This window comes from Hyperolius riggenbachi, chromosome 11 (genome assembly GCF_040937935.1).
Source record: "Hyperolius riggenbachi isolate aHypRig1 chromosome 11, aHypRig1.pri, whole genome shotgun sequence".
Classification (NCBI taxonomy): Eukaryota; Metazoa; Chordata; class Amphibia; order Anura; family Hyperoliidae; genus Hyperolius; species Hyperolius riggenbachi.
In genome coordinates, this window is record NC_090656.1 from 92,440,047 (window position 1) to 92,462,757 (window position 22,711).

General features: G+C 44.6%; 1 protein-coding gene across 6 annotated transcripts in view; it reads right to left on the bottom strand.

Annotated features, from left to right (window-relative positions):
* Positions 1-262: 262 nt before the first annotated feature.
* DNAJC24 (DnaJ heat shock protein family (Hsp40) member C24) overlaps positions 263-22,711 on the bottom strand; it is a 177,234-nt gene continuing 154,785 nt past the window's right edge. For all 6 annotated transcript variants that reach the window (XM_068260487.1, XM_068260485.1, XM_068260486.1 and 3 more), the window contains 2 exons: positions 6,609-6,677; positions 263-1,746 (listed from right to left, as the gene is read on the bottom strand). In XM_068260487.1, coding sequence (XP_068116588.1) covers positions 1,604-1,746; positions 6,609-6,677 — 212 coding nt within the window. In that variant the 3' untranslated portion in view covers positions 263-1,603. The remainder of the gene's footprint in view (positions 1,747-6,608; positions 6,678-22,711) is intronic.

Here is a 22,711-nt window from a genome sequence, read left to right on the forward strand (position 1 = left end):
GAATTTCCCCCTTTTTTATCTCTTTCTTGCTCTCAGAAGCCATTCTCTTCTAGGAAAGTGTTTTATAGTTGGAATTTCTTATCAGTGAAGGTCACACTGTAGTCACTTCCTGTCTGAGTCAGGACTGAGTCAGCCACTTACATACCTGATATTTACCTCTTTCAGGCAGAAAAAGAAAAAAAGGAACACAACATAGTTATTTGTGTGCTAGGCACTGTACATACCCATGTCTATCTCATTATGCCACATGTCAGTTGTGGTATCCTTTAAACACATGCGACTATAGTCGTTTGAAGCGATCGTTCCCCGATCGTTTCAAACAACGATCGTTTAAAAAAAAAAAGCAACCAACGATCATTAAGTCTAACGACGGACGAGCTAGATCGTTAAAAACGAACGATCTAGCTTGGCGGATTTTTACCAACGACGATCGTTTGCAAAAGTAGTACATCGTTGGAAACTGTCGTTTGTACTAGGCTTGACATGCGCATTTCGCTATTTCTCCATGAAACTTCTCATTTTTATGCGCAAGCGCAATAGTTGCTTTACGTGATGTAACGTTCGTTCTAACGATCAGATCGTTACACATAATTTAAAACTAATTTACTTAGGTCGTTCTTTCATCAATTAAAAGTTCGTTCGTCGTTCTCAATGAACGATCGTTGTCGCATGTGTGTACGTAGCATATGGATGATCAATTAAGATGCAAATTTATCCTTGCATTCAAATTTCATGTAAATTATATATGCAACCTGAAATTGGACCAATCAAAATAATGTCCTGTCTGTTGTATCAGTCCAAGTTCAGGCTACACACCACATAAAATCTGAATGCAAGGAGAAATTATTTGCATCTCATTGATCATGCCTACATGACCCTGTTTGTTGGTTCACTGGTTCTTTTTTTCGGAGAACTTTTTCACAATCACTCAGGCCTGGGACCCACTAGCAGCTCTTTTCTAAGCGCTAGCGATTTGAAAAGCTCTTGCTAATATGATGCTATGGGGGATTTTTATAAAATCACATCCCTATAGTGGGATCACACCATAGCATCAACTTGGCAAGAGATTTTCAAATCATAAAGTGCTCAGAAAAGTGCCGCTAGTGGCTTCCAGGCCTCAAGTCTGGTTCACACAGCATTTCCAAGCCAACGTGTTTAGCTCTTCAAAAGAGCAGAGAAGCGTTTGCCATCGGCTCCCGTTATTTGGTATACACTGTTTTGATCCACACAGGGGGACCCAAAAGCACTGAGCTTAGCCCCCTCTGGAAGTTATGGTTTGACGAACTCCAAGCACCACAATTCAAGCAGGTTGAACATCTGTGTGAACCGGCCCTTACATGAGCATATTGGGAACACCACACAAGACCTGCCAATGTGGAGAGGCTCTGACCTAGTCATTACAATCTAACCTTCTCACTTCACCATTTTTTTTCCCTCTCACCTCCAAGTTATACCTGCTCATTCTTTACATACCATATCCCACCTCACCACTGGTTAGTGGTTGTAATCGGAATATAAATATGTATACAGTATAAATATAACTTCAGTCCCAGATCCATCTGTATTTGTGTAGAGGATTCCATGCTGCAGATGTTCTGTTTTATCACCCTATCTCTTGGCTGTCCCTGTAGACTTCTATAATCAGTGAGCAAGAGTCACAGTTCACCAGGGAGCTCTGGTCCAAATCACCTTCAGCAAGAATATACCTTCCTCCACAGCGGCAGGTGTAGTAGTAATATTCCTCATCTGCATAGGAAAAGAAAAAATTGAACAAGTTTAATAAAAGTTTGATGTGTGCCTGGAAATGCTATTATCCGGTAACAGTCTTCCACAACAGGGACTGGCAGGGATAGTTCTGCCTACTTAAAGAGACACTGAAGTGAAAAAAAAATTATATTATTTATATGTGTAGTACAACTAAGAAAACATTAGGAGCAGAGACATAAGTCTTATATTGTTTTCAGAACAGGAAGAGTTAAACTCCAGTTGTTATCTATGCAAAAGAGCCATTAAGCTACTTGATTTTCAAAGTCGCAGAAAGCTCTGTCTTCTGAAGCTTGTTACCTCAACTGTCAGTCACTATTTTCTTTTTTTTTCTCCAGAGGACAGGTCAATAGCTCACTGGCCTGCTCTGTAAAATCATTTAGAATGCGGAGTTGTGGGTAAACTGCAAATATTAGAAAATGATGCAATGCTAAAAACAAAAAAAAACTGAAAATAAAAAGATCATTTTTTCTTTGCTATGAATTGTTCTAGTAATTATCCATACTACACAACCAAGTCATATCATAATTTTATTTTTTTTCGCTTCAGTGTCTCTTTTTAAAGGGGACCTGAAGTGAGAGGAATACAGAGGCTGCTATCTTAACCACTTAACGACCGCCTAACGCCGATAGGCGTTGGCAGGTCGAAGTGGTGTTACCATGGAAACGGTCGCTCGAACGGCCGTTCCATGTCAGTTCACGGAGGGTGTCTCCGTGAACAGCCTGAGAGCCTCAGCTCGCAGGCTAAATGTAAACACGCGGGGAAGAAATCCCCAAAGTTTACATCATACGGCGCTAAAGGAGATAGGCTGAAACCTATACTAGGCGGCGCAGGACGGATATTCGTCCTGCGCAGCCCACAGCGTAAGGGAGAGGGAGGGAAGGGCAGAGAGGGCGGAAATCGCTGCGGAGGGGGGTTTTGAGGAGCCCCCCCCAAAATCACAGATAGCCGGCGGCGATCAGACCTCCTCCCCCCCCAGCAGGACATCCCCCTAGTGGGGAAAAGGGGGGGGGAGGGGAGTCTGATCGCCATGCTGCAAACCTGATCTGTGCTGTGGGCTGGAGAGCCCATTTAGGACAGATCAGGAAAAAAAGAGCCTGGTCCTTAAGTGGTTAATTCCCTTACACACCATGCCAGTTGCCTGGCTGTCATGCTGAGCTTTTGGCTTCAGTTGTTTTTGATTCACACCTGCAAAAAGCATGCAGCCAGTGGAGTCACACCAGGGTCACAGACTCTGATCTGCAGGCTTATTCGGGGCCAGTGGCTAAAGGTGTGTACACATGCACTACTACAGAGAACGATGGGTCCATCAGACCCTCCCGCTGGGCGGTCGTTCTCCCGACAGTAGTGCGTGTGTATAGTCTGTCTTCAGACTGGTAAGGCCATTTCTGAACGATGCGCTTAGCGGATTGTTCAGAAACAGCCTTATCAGTCTGCAGACAGACTATACACACGCACTACTGTCGGGAGGGTCTGACGGACCTGTCCTCTTTAGTAGTGAGTGTGTACACACCTTTAAAGTATTCAAGGCGGAGCATCAGTACAGAAGTCAGGCAAATGGCATTGTTTATTACAAAATTAAAACATTAAATAACACCATTTTTCAGATCTCAATAAAAGAGGGGATAAGAATCACTTTTCAACTTGATAGCCCCTTGTCTATGATTGCACATTTCAGCTGAAATACACCACAACAATCTGTCATCACAGTATTTATAAAGTGACAATCTGCCCGATTGTCATTTTACAGATTTCCAACCCGCATTTACCACTTTTGAATTGATCAGATTTTGTAAAATGGAGAACATAGAAGTGACATTGTTAGCAGATCCCTATCTCTAATAGTCTTGTTAAGGGTCTTTTTCCACTACCCTGCGATTTGATTCTGATCACAAATCGCAAGGTACTTTAAACTAATGGCAGCTGCAGCAGCAATTTCCATTAGTGCGATCCGATTGCGATGCGATTTTGGTCAAAGCGCAATCGTCGTCCTGCCGCGTTTTGTATGCGATTGAGCTGTACTATAATGAGTATAGTAGCTCAATCGCATGGTGGAAATTGAAACGCGATTGGAATCCCATTTCATAGTGGAAAAGAGCCCTCAGTGCTGAATCTCTTTTATCTGAGTTAGAGGATAAAGACAACACCAAGAGTGATATAGAGGCTGCCATATTTTTTCCTTAAAGGGAACCTGAAGCAATACCAGTTGCCTGGCTGTCCTGCCTCTAATACTTTTAGCCCTGGACAAGCATGCAGCAAATCAGGTGTTTGACACTACTGTCAGGAGGACTGCCAGACAACTGGTATAGTTTAAAGTGAACCCAAGGTGAGAGTGATCTGGAGGCTGCCATATTTATTTCCTTTTAACCAATACTAGTTGCCTGGCAGTCCTGCTGATTAACCTCCCCTGAGTTTTTTTTTTTAAATCATGTAGCTAGGCTAGCACTAGCTACATGATAGCCGCTGTGCAGCGGCATCCCCCACCCCTTCCGATCGCCTCCGGCGATCAGAGCAAACAGGAAATCCCGTTCAGAACGGGATTTCCTGTTTGGCTTCCTCCATCGCCATGGCGATGATCGGGATGACGTCAGACGTCATGGCGTCTGGGGGAGTCCCGATCCACCCCTTAGCGCAGCCTGGCGGTGATTAGCCAGGCTGCGCAAGGGGTCTGGAGGGGCCTCTAACGCGGCAAATCAGCGCGGAGCGGCGGCGATCGGCTTGTACACGCAGCTAGCAAAGTGCTAGCTGCGTGTAACAAAGCAAAAAGCGTGCAAATCGGCCCACCAGGGGCTGAGAAATACTCGGCGGCTGCTTAGCCCTGCTGAGGAGGTTAATCTATTTGGCTGCAGTAGTGAACTGAATTACACCAGAAACAAGCATGCAGCTAATCTTATCAGTTCTGACAATATTGTCAGAAACCCCCGACCTGCTACATGCTTGTTCAGGGTCTATGGTTGAAAGTATTAGAGGCAGAGGACCAGCAGGGCAGCAGGGATCTGGTATTGCTTAAAAGGAAATAAATATGGCAGCCTCCATATTATTCTCACCTCAGGTTCCCTTTAAAAGGAAATAAATATGGCAGCCTCCAAATAAAGTTCAGGTTTTAAGGCTAAAAGTATTAGAGGCAGAGACTCAGCAGGACTTCCAGGCAATTTGCCTTGTTTAAAAGTAAATAAGTATGTCAGCCACCATATCCCTCTCACTTCAATTTCATTTAAAATGAACACATCCTCTGGTATCTGTCCCCTAAAACAGAGTTTCCCAACCCTGCCCTCAAGGCCCACCAACAGTGCATGTTTTGCAGAAAACCACAAACATGCACAGGTGAGGTAATAAGTGTCTCAGCAGAGCTGATTACATACCTGTGTGGATTTCCACAAAACATGCACAGTTGGTGGGCCTTGACGACAGGGTTGGGGAACACCTAAAAGGTACCGGAAAGCACTTAGGTAGTAAGGGCTGGTGCACACCAAGAGCACTTCAATGTGTTTTTATATGACATTTTTAAAAGCGCTCAGATCAAGTGGGATTACACCCATAGCATTGCATTGTATTGTATTAGCAAGAGCTTTTCAAGTAACGGGGTACAGGGGGGGGGGGGGCTGCTACCCTCACCTGGGTCCCCCGTCCCCGCTCCCCCTCCAGCTACTTGTGCAAAACTTGTTAAAATGTATAGCGGAAGCGTGCGAGGAGCTTACCTTCTTCCTCCGCTCACCGCTTGACTTCCTGCAATGCCGGCCTCTATAATTCGGAGGGCGGCATTGCAGGAAGTGACGCGGAGGAAGTGGAGAGAGGGTAAGCTCCCCGCTTGCCGCATACTTTACATTTTAACACATTTTGCACAAATAGCTGGAGGGGGAGTGGGGACAGGGGAGTCAGGCGAGGGGGGCGACCCCCCTCCCTGCCGATCGCTGTCACCCCCGTCCTGGCTGCTACCCTCTCCAGCATGCGGCCCCCTCCCCACCCACAGGCTGTGACACAGAAATGGATACATTTCTGTGTCCAAAACTGCCTGTGTAGAGGGGGATCCGTTTGTACATTGCCCCTCCTTCACTACCCCTCCGTGTATGCGGGAGCGATCACGGTCCGGGAATATGCTGCAAATCCGGACCGTCTGTTCAGGTTTTTAAAGCGGATCCACCTGAACGCAGCCAGATCCATTTTTTTTAAAGTTAAAGGGAAGGTTCAGGGAGGGTGGGTTAAAAATAAAAATCAAATTCCACTTACCTGGGGCTTCCTCCAGCCCGTGGCAGGCAGGAGGTGCCCTCGCCGCCGCTCCGCAGGCTCCCGGTGGTCTCCGGTGGCGCGCCCGACCTGGCCAGGCCGGCTGCCAGGTCGGGCTCTTCTGCGCTCCAAGGCCCGGAACTTCTGCGTCCCACGCCGGCGCTCTGACGTCATCGGACGTCCTCTGTGCTCTACTGCGCATGCGCAGTAGTTCTGCGCATGCGCAGTAGAGCACGGAGGACGTCCGATGACGTCAGAGCGCCGGCGTGGGACGCAGAAGTTCCGGGCCTTGGAGCGCAGAAGAGCCCGACCTGGCAGCCGGCCTGGCCAGGTCGGGCGCGCCACCGGAGACCACCGGGAGCCTGCGGAGCGGCGGCGAGGGCACCTCCTGCCTGCCACGGGCTGGAGGAAGCCCCAGGTAAGTGGAATTTGATTTTTATTTTTAACCCACCCTCCCTGAACCTTCCCTTTAAGAAGGATGCTATTTTTAACATTGGTATCCGTGGCTCTGTTTTTAGACCGGCCAAAAAAAACTGAGCCACGGATACTGTACGTTTTTAAAACAAGTGTGAACCTAGTCTAAGTAAGAATTCTTACACAGATATAAATGATGTACGTACCATGTTCCCAATCCATCTCCTCTAACTGAATCCTACTGTCCACAGGACAAGAGCAAGTCATGTCCATCTCTAAGGAGAAAAAAAAGGAGAATCGGAGGTTTTACTACCTGCAGTGAAATAAAAGTTTCAGGAAATATCAACAGGAAAAATGCAAACTAGGGAAATGCACTAGCTTCCAATCAAATGTAGCACATGTACCACAATGGTACCCTTTCAAGAAGTAGGAGGGAATGCATTTAGCAGAGCTACAGAATTAAATCAAACCTCCCAACAGGCAGGAGACGGAAAAAGGCTCTGACAGTGTCCCATACTGGGAGTACAGGAGGCCTAACTACTCCAGACCAGTACCATCCTAGAAGCAAGCAGTACCTGGACTAGGAGCTCCAGAATGATCTCACTACTGGAGTCTTAAAGGGATCTAATGAGTATTTAGGGAAAGGGGATCTGCACAGGGAAAAGGGGATCTAAAGGGTGGGGGGATAATTGTCAAGTAATAAAGGCTTTTAACTTGGCTCATGATCGCCTCAGTTCAAAGTGAGGGGGCCCACTTTAAAGAGGAGCTGTTAGGTATAAGGTCTCAGAGAAAATAAACACATATATCAGTAGCTAAAGATTGGCTGTACTTACATTACATATGCATTTCACTGTCCACGTTTGGATTTCACAGAATTTGTATATAGTATATGCAGAGATAGATGCTCCTGACAGCTCATGGCAGGCTCCATGTTTTTCTGTCAAATGTGTCCTCATGTCCTGCCTGCTTCCTGATCACAGATAAGCTTGTACTAAATAACACAGTGTGCAGTGAATATTAATGAGCCATGTGGCTAGGAACAATAGCTGACTCCTGCAGTGTAGTCTGCCCGAGATTTATCAGTGCTACGCGATTACAAGCTGCTGTAAAGTCTCATTAGCAGCCGAGGGGAGAGCCCCAGAATGCTTTGCAGTATGGTATGCGGCTTGCGTCTTCTTAAGAATAACAGACTTGCTGATAAGCACACATCAAAGGTAACTGAGATTTTTATCTTCACTAATTGCTTTTGGGCTTCCTTCTAAACTGTTTAAAGGTCCGTACACACGCCGGCGGATCGCTCAGAAACAGCCGTATCAGTCTGACGACAGAGCGTACACACGCCGGACTGTCGCTGGCACGCCCACCCAGCGGGAGGCAACGACGGACCCGTCGTTGCCTAAAGTCCGGCGTGTGTACGGACCTTAACACAGGAGAATAGAGGTTTAAATTAGCTTCTGCAGCCTGACAGTTACTCTTTAAGGTCCCCTCTGTTCTCAGCCCTTCTACACTGTAATAGACATTTTCAAACATTTCTGTTCACTACATGTTCAAATTTGTCTAAAAGTAGACCCAAACTTGCACAGCACCCAATGAAAATTCTTTATTCCACATCTAGTTGCTAAACCAAATTCACTGCACTGTGCTCTGTGTTTAGCTAGATTGAAGGTTCCAGCAGCTGTGAATCAGAGTGTCCTGGCTGTCTGTACAGGAAACACTGTGGCTTAACCCTTTCAGTGCTCCCAGAAATGTGATACTACGTTAAATCTTCATTTCATGTATTTTTTTTCCCATAAATTGTAATGAAGACTTTTTTTGCCACATGCTGAAGCTGAAAGGAAGCTCTGAGTTTAGATTTAGTGTACCTGAGACGATAAGAGTAAAAGCTTTATACATACCTGGGGCTTCCTCCAGCCCCCTCCATGCAGATCGTTCTCTCGCCGCGATCTAAAGCCTCTTAGATCCTCCTGTAGCATCCATATTCTCCGGGGTCAGTTGGCGCAGGCGCAGTGTGGCCAAGCCCCCGTCTTGCTCCCCTGTAGTATTCTGCGCTTGCGCAGTAGTACTACGCAGAACGCTTCCGGTGGCGAGCATGCATGCGCAGTACGCCAAACTGGCCGTGGAACACAGGGCTGCTACCAAATGATCTGGCAGCCTTTGGACGCCGGCGATGGAGCAATCTGCGTGGAGGGGGCTGGAGGAAGCCCCAGGTATGTATAAAACTTTTACTTCTCGTTGTCTCAGGTATCCTTTAAGGGGAACTTGAAGTGAGAAGAATACTTCACTCCATTATAAGCAATGCCAGTTGCCTGACTGTCATGCTGAGTATTTGGCTTTAGTTGTCAGTTGGATTCACACACCTGCAACAAACAGGCAGCCAGTGGAGTCAGACCAGAGTCGAAGCATCTGATCTGCATCCTCATTCTGGGCCAGTGACGTAAGGTACTAGCAGCAGAGCATCAGCACAGAAGTCGGCAACTGGCATGGTTTATAAGAGAATGAATGAAGATGAGAGCCTCTGTATTCCTCTTAAAAGTTCCCTTTGATTATAAAGATAAAAGTTTAACCCCCTCCCGACCGCCTAATGCCGATTGGTGTCGGGAGGGTGGCAGCCCAGGACCACTCAACACTAATTGGCGTGGAGTCCTGGGGCGGGGCATTGCAGATCGTGTGCGTCAATGCGCGCGCATCTCCTCTTGAATAATAGTTCTCTGCTCTGTCATCAGTCTCCCAGTAGCGATCGCCGCTTGGAGACTGTTAGACGGCGAAACCGCTGTCTATTTACATTGTACAGCGCTGCGATCTACGGTAGCGCTGTACTGGGGACAGCCATGTCACTCGGCTGTCCCCTATAGAGGCTCAAGAGTGATCGGCTTTCATAGGCTGATGCCTATGACAGCCGATCGCTGTTATTGGATGGCGGAGGGAGGGTGGGAAAAATAAATAAATAGGTTATATATATATATATATATAAATATATATATATATATATATATATATATATATATATATATACTTATCCGTTAGCCGGGCGCATCCTCTAGGTGGCGACAAAATTCCACCAGAGTTACATCTTTCCCTACTATCCATGTCGGCCTGGAGGGGGAATAGTAATTAGCGTCACCTGCCGGATGCGCCCGGCTAACGGATAAGTACCTCTATATCTATATATATATCTATATATCTATATATCTATATATCTATATATATATATATATATCTCTATATATCTATATATCTATATATCTATATATATATATATATATACATACATACATACATACATACATACATACATACATACATACACATATACATACACATACACATATATATATATATATATATATATATATATATATATATATATATATATATATATATATATATATATATGCACATACATACATACACTGCATGAGTGATCAGAGCCCACCGAGCCCTTAAGGCTGCAGAGGCCTAAAATAGCCTGGTCACTGGGGGGGGGGGGGGGGGGGGGGGGTTCCTATGGTCCTAAAGTGGTTAATTTTAATAAATCCATTTTAATTAACACTGTTATTATGGTCTTTGCTACATATGCTGGGGCAGTTTCTGCACTGCACTTCAGCTCTACATTCACTGATGTTAACATTTGGTGACACCATGGCTAAAGGTCCATATCCATGATGCAATTTTTCGGGCGACATGACAAGCGATCATTTTAACAATATCGTGCAACATCGTATAACAACAACATTTTTAAATGAAGTTTGCCAATGTGACCACTCGCGGCGATCATTCGTCTTGAACAACTGTCATGACGGATCACTGGACTGGCGATTGTTCGGATGTCTAAATAACTCCTACGCAAATTACTGCGTTTACGAGAGCGGTGAAGGGAATTATTATTCGTCAGCACTGTATCCCTGATACATCTTCGCGTGGGTACTTAGCTTCAGTGTAACACTCTGACACTTGCTAGAGTGAACAACTGTAGTGATAGGTGTATGGAGGCTGCCATATTTATTTCCTTTTAAACAATACCAGTTGCCTGGCAGCCCTGCTGGTCTGTTTGGCTGCAGCAGTGTCTGAATGACACCAGAAACAAGCATGCAGCTAGTCTTGTCAGATCTGACAAGAATGTTAGAAACTCCTGATCTGCTGCATGCTTGTTCAGGGTCTATGGCTAAATGTATTAGAGGCAGAGGATCGGCAGGACAGCCTGGCAACTGGACTTGCTTAAATGGAAATAAATATGGCAGCTTTCATATACCTCTCACTACAGTTATATTTTAACTGCCTTCCTTCAAATCCAGCCAAAGATTTTGGCAGGGACATTAGCTTGTAAGCTCTGCTGAAAAGCAGTTTGTGATGTCGGTTGGGTTTTATACTCTGTAAAGCACTGCAGAAAATGTGTCAGTATTATATAAACGCACAATGATAGAAATAACCTCGAATGATCTATATTTTTTTAAGTTTGCGCTGTAAGCTCCATCTCCGTATTTAGAAGCCTACAGACTGCCAATGCTTTTACCACGTGGATATGCATAAGAATGGTCCGTAACAAGTTTGTGGCCATAACAAGTCAAATAAAGGCACTTCACTCTGAATAATAACTATGGGCAAATGAAACACCTCATTTAACTGCCCTTAAGTATTGGTGAGGAAAATGTAATTATCACTTTAAAAAAAAAAAAAAAAAGACAAATGTAAGCATGCAATCCATTAATTAGCAACATATTACTCCGTCTGAGATTGGACAGTTATTGGATATTGCATTTCTGCGCTGCCACATTTTACCTGGAGTCTAAGCTATGGATCTCAGGGGAGTGTGCCATTGGGTGTAGCTCTGATTAATGTAATTACTGAGGATCAGCGAGTTGTGGAAATGACAGGATCAATAAAGCCATCCTTAATAGATCCTAAACACCTACACTACATTAAATATGTAGCGAATAGGAAAAAATGGAAGCTGTTCTTACAATGTAACAGTTGAGTAACTTCACAGATGAGAGGTGAAATATATTAACATGGATTCTCACTAATGTACATGTATTTTCCTTCGCGTGAAAGCCATCTATTTCCCCAGCAGGAAATCCGAAATACTGGTGTGTCTGGGGACCAAAAATAATCAGGGAGCGCCAAAACAGAGGAGCGCTGAAGGTGTGCTGGTCTCAGAACTGCACAGTTTATACCAAAAAAGACATTCAATGGGCATGATTTAATAAGACATCGCAAGATCAGAGATCATGAAGGAACCTGTAAATCTGCCATAAATGTATTACAGGTCAACCACTAGGAAGCAAAAGGTCTTCGATTCTTACCTAAGTTACATCAGATCATCACTTAGCAAAGTGCTTACCAACAGGCAGGGCAGGCTAGTGAGAGGAGCACATGACTTTTGTCAATACATTGGGGAAAATGTGGAAAGGTTTACAGGATGCCTGAACTTAGATGGATATGGAGGCTGCCATATTTATTTCCTTCTAAGCAGTACCATTTGCTGGGCAGCCCTGCTAGTCCATTTGGCTGCAGTAGTGTCTAAATTAAGCCAGAAACAAGCATGCAGCTAATCTTGTCAGATCTGACAATGTCAGAAACGCCTGATCTGCTGCATGCTTGTTCAGGGTCTATAAATAAAAGTATTAGAGGCAAAGAATCAGCAGGATAGTCAAGCAACTGGTATTGCTTAAAGGAATCATCATGCGTAAAATGCTCTTTCCTGACATACTTACCTGGGGCTTCCTCCAGCCCCTTGCAGCCCACAAGTCCCACGCCGCATCTCAGCTTGCAGCTGCCAACCTGGGGTCCCCGCCAGTGCCGAGGCTGAGCTCGTCCTTACTGTGCCTGCGTGAGCGCCGCTGTCAATAAAGCCCATGTTGTCTGCGGTGTACTGCGCCTGTGCCTGCGCAGTACACCACGGACAACGTGGACTTGATTTACAGCAGCACTCTTGCAGGTGCACTAGAGGAAGCCAGCCTCGGCACCGGCGGGAACCCCGGGCTGGAGGCTGCAAGCGGAGATGCGCCTGGGACATGTCAGCTGCAAGGGGCTGGAGAAAGCCTCAGGTAAGTATGTCAGGGGGCAGCATTTTATGCCTGATGCTTCCTTTAAAGGGACTCCGAGCACCTCTCATGGGCATGCCTTTAAGCCAGATGACTTCCAACAAAGTCGTACTAGGACCTCTCTGGAGGAGCCTCTTGCAATAGCTATGCGTGTCACTTCCTCTTCCTGCTTCATTCAGTGATGCACTCCTCTAACAGAGAAGACAGGGGTGACTCGGAAGTTATAACATAGCCAAGATGGCAGCCACTATGCCAAGATGGCAGCCACTATTTTTAAATTGAAATTGAACGAAAACTATTTGGTGTAGAATGGCGATTCAAGCATCAAATGAATGAGGAGAGCACAAGCTACAGAAAGGTATGCATATTTAAGTACGTTGCAGTACTGGGCGGAGTCTTAAAGGCATACCCAATGAGAGGTGCTCTGAGTCCCTATAAAAAAAAATACACCTCTCACTTGAGGTGTCCTTTAAAAGCTTTATTACACACTGAGCAGGGAGGAACCATAGCAGCAGTGCTGGCCACAAAGATGGATTTGGAGTCAGGTGGTCTGCTCTATGCTGGGGAAATAACTGCAGCCAGGTACTTAAAAGAAATTTATAGCAAAAAGTATAAATATAGGCAACACACAAATCTTTGTGTATTGCTAGTTAATGCAAATTTGCCATAAATGTTTTAACACTTACCCTCGTAATCTATGCCTAATCCTAACCAATAACTTTAGCCAATACTGAACATGTGCAGGTGTGCGCCCCAGTGTCATCGGAAGTGTACTGCGCAGGTGCAGAATGTTAACGAGACTCTGTATAAAAAAAAAAAAAAAATGCCCCTGGGGGTACTCACCTCGGGAGGGGGAAGCCTCTGGATCCTATCGAGGCTTCCCCGTCCCACAGTGGTCTCTATCTGCCCTCAGAAGGCACAGCAGACAATCTGTCAGGTTGTGCAGTAGTTACCTTCCTTGGCTTCAGTGGGTGGCGCTGTTGCGGCTCTCTGCTCGGAAATACACCAAAACAGCCAATCCCAGTTGGGTCCGCTCTACTGAGCAGACACAGGAGACTTGCGCCTGCGCAGTAGAGTGGACCCAACTGGGATCAGCTATTTCCGCTTATTTCGGAGCCGAGAGCCGCTACTGCGCCTGTGCTGTAGCCGGGAAGGTAAAGGTTTACATCCTCACCGTTTGGGGAGCTCTATCGCTGCTGCCGTGGGACGAAGGAGGATAGGAACCAGAGGCTTCCCCCTCTCGAGGCAAGTATCCCCCAGGGGCATTATTTCTTAATACAGATCCTCTTTAAGAAACATCTGAAGTGAGATGGATATGGAGGCTGCCACTTTTCTTCCCTCTTATACAATACCAGTTGCCTGACAGCCTGCTGATCTTTCATGCATCAGTAGTATCTGAATCACACACCTGAAACAAGCATGTGGCTAACATTGTCAGACTTCAGAGCACCTGATCTGCATGCTTATTCAGGGTCTATGGCTAAAAGTATTAGAGAAAAAGGATAAGGGGGCAGGCAGGCAATTTGCTGTGAGAGGCCTATGGATGCTGACAATTTATTTTTTTGCCCTTTAATAAAATGCTACAAACTACTAACCTACTACTACTGTGGTCCTGTTGATCTTTTGTCTTTGGCAGTGTATGAGGCACACATACAAGTAACAAGCACACAGCCAGTTAAGTCAGACATGAGTCAGATATCCTGATCTACTTATTCATTCTGGCTCAGTGATTGAAAGGAATAAAAAGGACAGTTTCCACATCCTCTCTAAGTCATTTATTTTTGTTTTATGAACATAGATGGAGTTTCACTTTAAACAGGCAGCAGATCATCCATTTGCTGGATATTGGTCTGTGGTGGGTGCCTGAAATCTCTATACAGCCACCAATTATATAATTTTGGATACTGTCCAAACAGGTTAAGCTCTCTCCCATTTAAGTCTTGTAAAGCACACCAATGAGCTGTCATTGCTTTATTAGTTCTGAACTGTAGACTGTAACGTCACAGAATAGCTTCCTTATTGCCGGATGGACTCAACAAATCAGCCGGATTTTGTGGTTTCCATTTCTAAACAGATCAGTGATGAAAACCACGGCTTATACAGTTCCCAGCATTTGTGTCTGCTTGGCAATTAATTGTACATGGTGTTCTGGTCAGGCTGGCACTGGCAACCAATTAACCAGGCTTGTTTTTTATAAACTGTTAAAGCAGACCTGAACTCAGAACTTCCTCTCTGCTCTAAAAAATAAGCAACAGTATAATAACCTTTAAAGAAAAACATTTCTTGGTTACAGCTTATAGGACTCCTGCAATAAATCTGCAGTGTGTCGTCTTCCTGCTTTCGTGGAAGCAGAGAAAGTGTTAACATCCTGTTACATATTAGATGTGTCTGTGGACTGCCACATTTCTTTGCGGACACAGCTGAGAAATCAAATTACACTTGCTTGAAGATGAGGGAGAATTAGACCGTCTCTCTCTCTAAAATCACAAGGGTGCATTTCTCTCCGTTTTCCTTGTGTCCTACACAACAGTTCAGGTCCACTTTGGAGTAGATCGTAGTATTTTGATATGTCAGCCAATTCAAATTCCTGCATTCTACACAAGTTCTTTGTCTTGTAAAATATGCTTATAAAAAGGTATAAAAAAGGAACAAAAAGTCTTATGATGTGTTCACACTGCCAGGAAAAAGGTTTCATTTATCAGAACTGAACAGAAAGGATCATTACGGATACAAACGTATCTTATGCAAAGCAATAGGATGTGTTCACATTCGTTGGTTCACAATGGATCTGTTCCCACGAGCGGAACGAAAGTATAGGTCGAGTGCGATTTCTGCTATTCAGCCACACAAAGCGGATGGCAACTGAATCAATGACAGCCTATGAGAATGGACGGTGTCTGTTCCCCACATACTATTTCCAAAATACTTACCAGTCATGGTATGTTTGGGTCCCTGCATGGAAGAACGCTGATATACAGCTCCCAGAGCCCCAGCAGAAGCATTGGGCTACCATTGATTTGCAATAGACCAATGGGAATTGTCCCTCCGCAGGAAGGATTTCCATTGGTTCACAGAGTAGTAGACCGATGAAAATCCTCTGTGGTGCTCAGGGAGGATTCCCATTGGGATTTTGCAATCCCCTGGAGGTCTGATGCTTCAAACGGGTCTCTGGGATCTGTATACCGGCATTTCTAGTGTGCAGAGGACCACTTCTGTAGTTATCTTCCTGTTTCTGATTCATTGAGGCCAGTTTTACACTTTTTTTTTTTTTTTTTTGCATTGCAATGCGATTCTCCCACCATAATGTAAAAAACAACAATCATTTGACCCTGTAGAGTCGTATGCATAGCACCGCCACCCGTTCAGTGACGTACTCCTTGCTGGGCAGGAAGTGCGTCACTGGGATACCAGTCGGTCCGCACATGCGCGCTTCAGCATTTACACTTACTGTGTTGCCCACAGACTTCCATTCCCCCAAGCATCCGTGTGTTAAGCGAGGTGCTTGTGGTAACGCGCTGCCGCCCTTACGTTGGATCAGATACTTCCGTCGCACTACAACGGACCACATTTATAGGTGTTAAAGTCTCCACAGACTTTTATTGCTTTTGCGGCCCCTTGTGGTAAAATAGGGTAACAACTCAGGTTCAACCTGCAAGTGAAAAAGAGGCCTGAGATAGCATGAGTAATGCCCCCACTACAAGTCAAATCCTGCATCACCAAGCCCATCTTGCTCATGCCTAATTTGTCAACTGAATAACAGTTCCCCAAAAGAGCTTGTGTTAGGAAAAGAAAGCATCAGGAAGCTCTGGGCTTGATGTACATATTAGCAGCTTTCATGTCCAGCCTATCTATCCGCCTCTAGTACAACAGTGCTGACTGTCCCATCAGTGCCATCAGCAGGGGAGATGCAGCGAGGACGCAAGGGGCGGTTTTGATTGGGCAGTGTAGGGAATCTTGTAAATAATCTAGATGTGGCTGCTTCTCATCAGCTGGGCTGAAGGCGGACGGTAGCTCTGAATGAGAGATAAGCCAGAGTGTGTTACTGCAATGTGCCACTGAGTGTTTTCCCCACAGGCGATGCACTATTATTGAGCCCCCCTCCTATTAGCGAGGAGAGTGGGTATACATTTATTGAAGGCTCTAATGGAAGGCTGAGGGACTCCTACCCCCAGGCCGATGCAGAAAGACAGGCTATCACATCATGTAACAGGAGCCTGTGTGTGACAGAGATGACCTACATTCTCCCTCTTCCTTGCTCCCATCAGCCCGCCGCTCTTTTAAGTAACTATTTTCTCAGGAGCGCAGAAAAAGCAAATTGCAGGGAGGGATGCAGATTTACATAAATCTGATCTCGATTAACTCTTGCAGTACCAAAGTCCTTCAGGGCTGCTTTACAAACATTACATGACATTATGGCCATAATCAGGGGACTAGCGATTGGCAGTGGTAATTTTTCCAGCCAAATACTATTGTATTCCTCTGCAGTAAGAAATCTCCTACTCCTTTCCCACCCAAAATCTGGCGCACACTTCCAAAATGAACTGCATATTCATGGCTGGTCAATGTCAGTTAAGTGAAGTTTTGTACATCATATTTAGTGTTAGGCTGCGTTTTCACTCAAAGCATGCCAATCGCATGTAAATCTTTGGATGCGCAATTTGAATGCAAAATTGCATGCGCATAGATGCAAATTTTACATAACAATTTGCTTGCATATTGACAAAATATTGAGATTTTTTTCAAAGATAATTGTCATTATCACGCAAGCTAACACGCACGTGAAAACTTGAAAATCACATTGTGCGTGACTTTCCTGCATGCAAAGTCACAAAAATAGCTTTGATGTGATTTCCGCATCTAATGGAAATCTAATGGAAATAATCTGCTTCCACTGCTATGCGAATTTGCATGCTGAAAAAATTCTCACCTAGTGGAAACGGTCCCAATTCTGGCGCTTATTATACGTATCTAAGACCAACATTTGTAATTAATTTTGCAAAGAAAATCATATTTCAAAAGTTGCCATTTTGCAACATAAAGAGGAACTTCAGCCTAAACAAACATACTGTCATTAAGTTACATTAGTTATGTTAATTAAAATAGGTAGGTAATATAATCTCTTACCCAGCCTATTTTAAATGAACAGGCAAATGTTTGATTTCATGAGGGAAGCCATCTTTTTGGTTGAAAGGAGTTGACAGTGAGCATGAGACACAGTTCCAACTGTCCTGTGTGCTGATCGCCCCTCCCAGTTGCTAGGCAACGTGAATACAACATAGGAAATCCCATCATGCTTTGCACAGCATCAGGGAAAAAAAGCCCGGGCAGTTTTCTTTCATGGGTGGAGCTTAGCTAAAAATGCAGCTAAAAATGATGCTTTGGTAAAAAAAAACAAAGTTCTGATGCTATGAAACGGTTAAAGAAACACCAAGCCTTTTCAGCTCTGCTAAGTAGATTTTTAGTCCGGAGGTTCACTTTAAAAAAAGAAAAATGCCTGCTATATCAATTCATAGATCCTGATCTCTTTCTCAGTAAGTTCCAGCTGCCTGCTCACCTCCAGTCAGGCTGAAACACTCCCCCTTTAGTCACATCGGCAGGGGGCGGGAACAGTGATTTCTGGGTCTGCTGAAGCCACACCCCCCATGCTGACTGATAGCCTATCATAGTAGGGATTATATGGTAGGGTGAAGTGACATAAGACTCACTAGGAGGAAGTGATCTTGTAGTGGTTGGAGGTTCTAAGGAAGAGCACAACATCTATGAATGAATGCATCAGGTATTTTTTATTTTTAAAACTTCCAATATTTTTACAAAATATTTTGATGCATGAATAATTCAAAATAATATTGTAACGATCGGTGTAACACAGTGAGGATCTGATTATCGGTGATCTGCAGTATCACCGAGAATACAGATATATACCCAATTATTGATGATCTGCAGTATCACCGATAATCAATTATATCTCTAACCTCTGGACACCTGAGTAAGAGGAGTGTTTGGTGCAACAGTAATACTTTGAGGAGAGCACCCGTATCAAGGGTGCAAGGCAGTAAGAGATACTGCCCAAGTACAAGCTCCTTCCAATGGCCTGAGGCTCCCCAAGGGGAGGAGTCAGGCTGAGAGTGGGAAGGACCAGAGTGTGAGTGACACCAATGGTGGAGTGTCACTGACAGATCTGTGAACTATCTCTAAACCGAGGAGATAGTTCTCGAGGTCGGACAAGCCAGGTCGGCAACAGACAGACAGATAAGATACAGTGGAAGAGACTGAATCAGAGTCCTAAGGCAAGCAAGGTTTGGCAACTGAGTATCAGATATAACGAAGTACCAAATCAGAGATCAGAAGAGAGGTCAGGAAAGCAGAAGGTCATAACAAATAATCAACAATGTCTAGTCTTTAGGTGTGAGCTCCTTGATCATCAACACCTTGGAACTGAAGAATAACAGGATGGTAAGGCTAATTCCTAATCTTGGGTGTGAGGTCCTTGATCATCAACACCCTGTACCTAGTCTGAATAATAACACAGATAATACACAGTATTCCTAGTCTTGGGTGTGAGCTCCGTAGTCATCAACACCCTGGAACTAGTCCGAATAATCACACAGATACTGACAAAAAGGTCTGAGTGCTACCACGTAGTGATCGCAACGGCAGACAACCAGAGAAGGACCAGCACCCAGTATATATAGCAAAGCGCCCTCCAGCGCCTCCCCTAAGTGCTGGACCAATGGGAAGTGGTGCTACCGTCAGCTGACCGGCTTGGTCAGCTGACTCCCTTCTGGTTGTCATGTAAGTTCTGCCTCTCAGCGCGCGCGCGTGCCCTTCTGAAACTGTGTGGACTATCAGTCACAGCCACACCAGACGTGATGTAAAGCACCCGCCGTGCTGGACGCGGAATCCGCCGCACCGCTGTCAAGGTATGCGGTGGTTTCTTCGCGTTCGGCTATACTACTAGATGTAGGCCTACGCGTGCCAACCGCCGTGTTGGACGCGGAATCAGCCGCCTCGTTCTGAGTACACACGGCGGCTTTTCCACGTTTTCTCACAAATATATTGCTAAAATTCATATAAAAAAAAACTGTGCCTTGAATTTGGGCTTTAACCATAAAATATGTGCTGGAACTCCCCACCTAGAACCAATCATATAATGAAATAACTATTTATGCATCAAAATGTTTTGTAAAAATACAGGGAGTGCAGAATTATTAGGCAAGTTGTATTTTTGAGGAATAATGTTATTATTGAACAACAACCATATTCTCAATGAACCCAAAAACTCATTAATATCAAAGCTGAGTATTTTTGAAAGTAGTTTTTAGTTTGTTTTTAGTTTTAGCTATTTTAGGGGGATATCTGTGTGTGCAGGTGACTATTACTGTGCATAATTATTAGGCTACTTAACAAAAAACAAATATATACCCATTTTAATTATTTATTTTTACCAGTGAAACCAATATAACATCTCAACATTCACAAATATACATTTCTGACATTCAAAAACAAAACAAAAACAAATCAGTGACCAATATAGCCACCTTTCTTTGCAAGGACACTCAAAAGCCTGCCATCCATGAATTTGGTCAGTGTTTTGATCTGTTCACCATCAACATTGCGTGCAGCAGCAACCACAGCCTTCCAGACACTGTTCAGAGAGGTGTACTGTTTTCCCTCCTTGTAAATCTCACATTTTATGATGGACCACAGGTTCTCAATGGGGTTCAGATCAGGTGAACAAGGAGGCCATGTCATTAATTTTTTTTCTTTTATACCCTTTCTTGCCAGCCACACTGTGGAGTACTTGGACGCGTGTGATGGAGCATTGTCCTGCATGAAACTCATGTTTTTCTTGAAGAATGCAGACTTCTTCCTGTACCACTGCTTGAAGAAGGTGTCTTCCAGAAACTGGCAGTAGGACTGGGAGTTGAGCTTGACACCATCCTCAACCCGAAAAGGCCCCACAAGCTCATCTTTGATGATACCAGCCCAAACCAGTACTCCACCTCCACCTTGCTGACGTCTGAGTCGGACTGGAGCTCTCTGCCCTTTACCAATCCAGCCACGGGCCCATCAAGACTCACTCTCATTTCAATAGTCCATAAAACCTTAGAAAAATCAGTCTTGAGATATTTCTTGGCCCAGTCTTGATGTTTCAGTCAGCTTGTGTGTCTTGTTCAGTGGTGGTCGTCTTTCAGCCTTTCTTACCTTGGCCATGTCTTTGAGTATTGCACACCTTGTGCTTTTGGGCACTCCAGTGATGTTGCAGCTCTGAAATATGGCCAAACTGGTGGCAAGTGGCATCTTGGCAGCTGCACACTTGACGTTTCTCAGTTCATGGGCAGTTATTTTGCGCCTTGGTTTTTCCACACGCTTCTTGCGACCCTGTTGACTATTTTGAATGAAACGCTTAATTGTTCGATGATCACGCTTCAGAAGCTTTGCAATTTTAAGAGTGCTGCATCCCTTTGCAAGATACCTCACTATTTTTGACTTTTCTGAGCCTGTCAAGTCCTTCTTTTGACCCATTTTGCCAAAGGAAAGGAAGTTGCCTAATAATTATGCACACCTGATATAGGGTGTTGATGTCATTAGACCACACCCCTTCTCATTACAGAGATGCACATCACCTAATATGCTTAATTGGTAGTAGGCTTTCGAGCCTATACAGCTTGGAGTAAGACAACATGCTTAAAGAGGATGATGTGGTCAAAATACTCATTTGCCTAATAATTCTGCACTCCCTGTATTGGAAGTTTTAAAAATAAAAAATACTTGATACATTCATTCATAGATCTCATAGATATCCCTGTAAAACTCCATATACACTTGATAACAGTCATAAAACCGGCGATCCCCGGCAGCTTAGGACAAGGAAACACAGTTTGTGCACATTTAAATACGACGGTCTACCGATCAGATCGTTGCCATAAGTGCGCAACTAGCCACATGCGAGTTGTCTCAATAGAACTTGTTATTGTTCGATGCGGATGACTAAGGACTCGCTGCCATGTAGCGCATGCGCGTCACTACCAGGGGGGGGGGGGGGGCAGAGCTTGCAATCCTATTCATTATACTGAATGGCATTGCGGACCCATTTGCCTCGAAATGCAGGCAACAATGCGCTGCGATTCAAAAGTGAATTGCAGCGCATGAATGGAAACAGCAGAAAGTGCAGTCTATGCACTGTCTGCTGTACCTGCGATCGCGTTTCCGGCTGAAAGCACGCTATATTGAAACGAGCCCTAACAGATTATCATGTAAACCTATCTGTCAGGGCGCATCATTCTATTCTACATGGACAATAACCGCCGACTTGCAAGTCAGTGGTACTCTATTTTAAATAATTCTCTGCTGACCTGTGCCTCATTCGTTTCGGCAGCAGTGGTCAAGCTTGTGCACGGAGTTTGGCTTTCTATCCATTAATGCAGATAAGGCAATAAAATCTGAAAGCAGTGGTGAGATCTCAGCATGGTCCAGAAATGAGAAGTTATCAGCAATTTGTGGGGATCTGAAGCCCGGATCAGGTTATGGTAAGATATGAATGGTTACAAGGTTAGGCTATCATTTAAATAAATATTAAGGAGGCCATATACCTAAGCAATTCTGCGTCCCGACAATCTGATTCAATAATTTTATCAAATCGGATGAAAATCAGTGGCGCAACAAGCATGTCCAATCAATGGTCGGGCGTGGGGCGTGGCCTCAGGCGCGACGGCAGCAGAGACGCAGATGCGAGAGAGCGGATGAGGACGTCCATATATGATATGCGCATATCTATTTTACAATTGTGAGTGCAATTTTATTGATTTATATTTTATAATAAACGGTATTACGCTATGGAACTTCTCTTCTGAGTCTTTTAAGGAGTTAGCTGGCATAGCGGAAACCTACTGATGAATGACACCTCAAACGTAGCTGCTGGTCTGTAATTGGTCAGCCGGACAATCTGGTGAGCGTTTATATGTACTGGCGGTGTGGGGTGCATGCTGATAGCACACACACACGGAGGGTGTCTTTGGTTATCTTAATTTTCCACTGGTGAAGGAAGCTATCTGGAAAGTTTTACAAAACGGGATTACGCTATGTCCTTCCCCCTGTTTGTTTGAGCTGCATATAGGGTGAAGCCAGCGAGGAGAGCTGCTACTTGGATTAGCAACCAAGCGCTTTTGCTGATGTACATAATATCAGCCTCTGGACATCGGTGAGAGTATAATTATTAAATTGTGGAAACTGTTCCTGTTTAAATCAGATGGAATGTGGAGTGGACT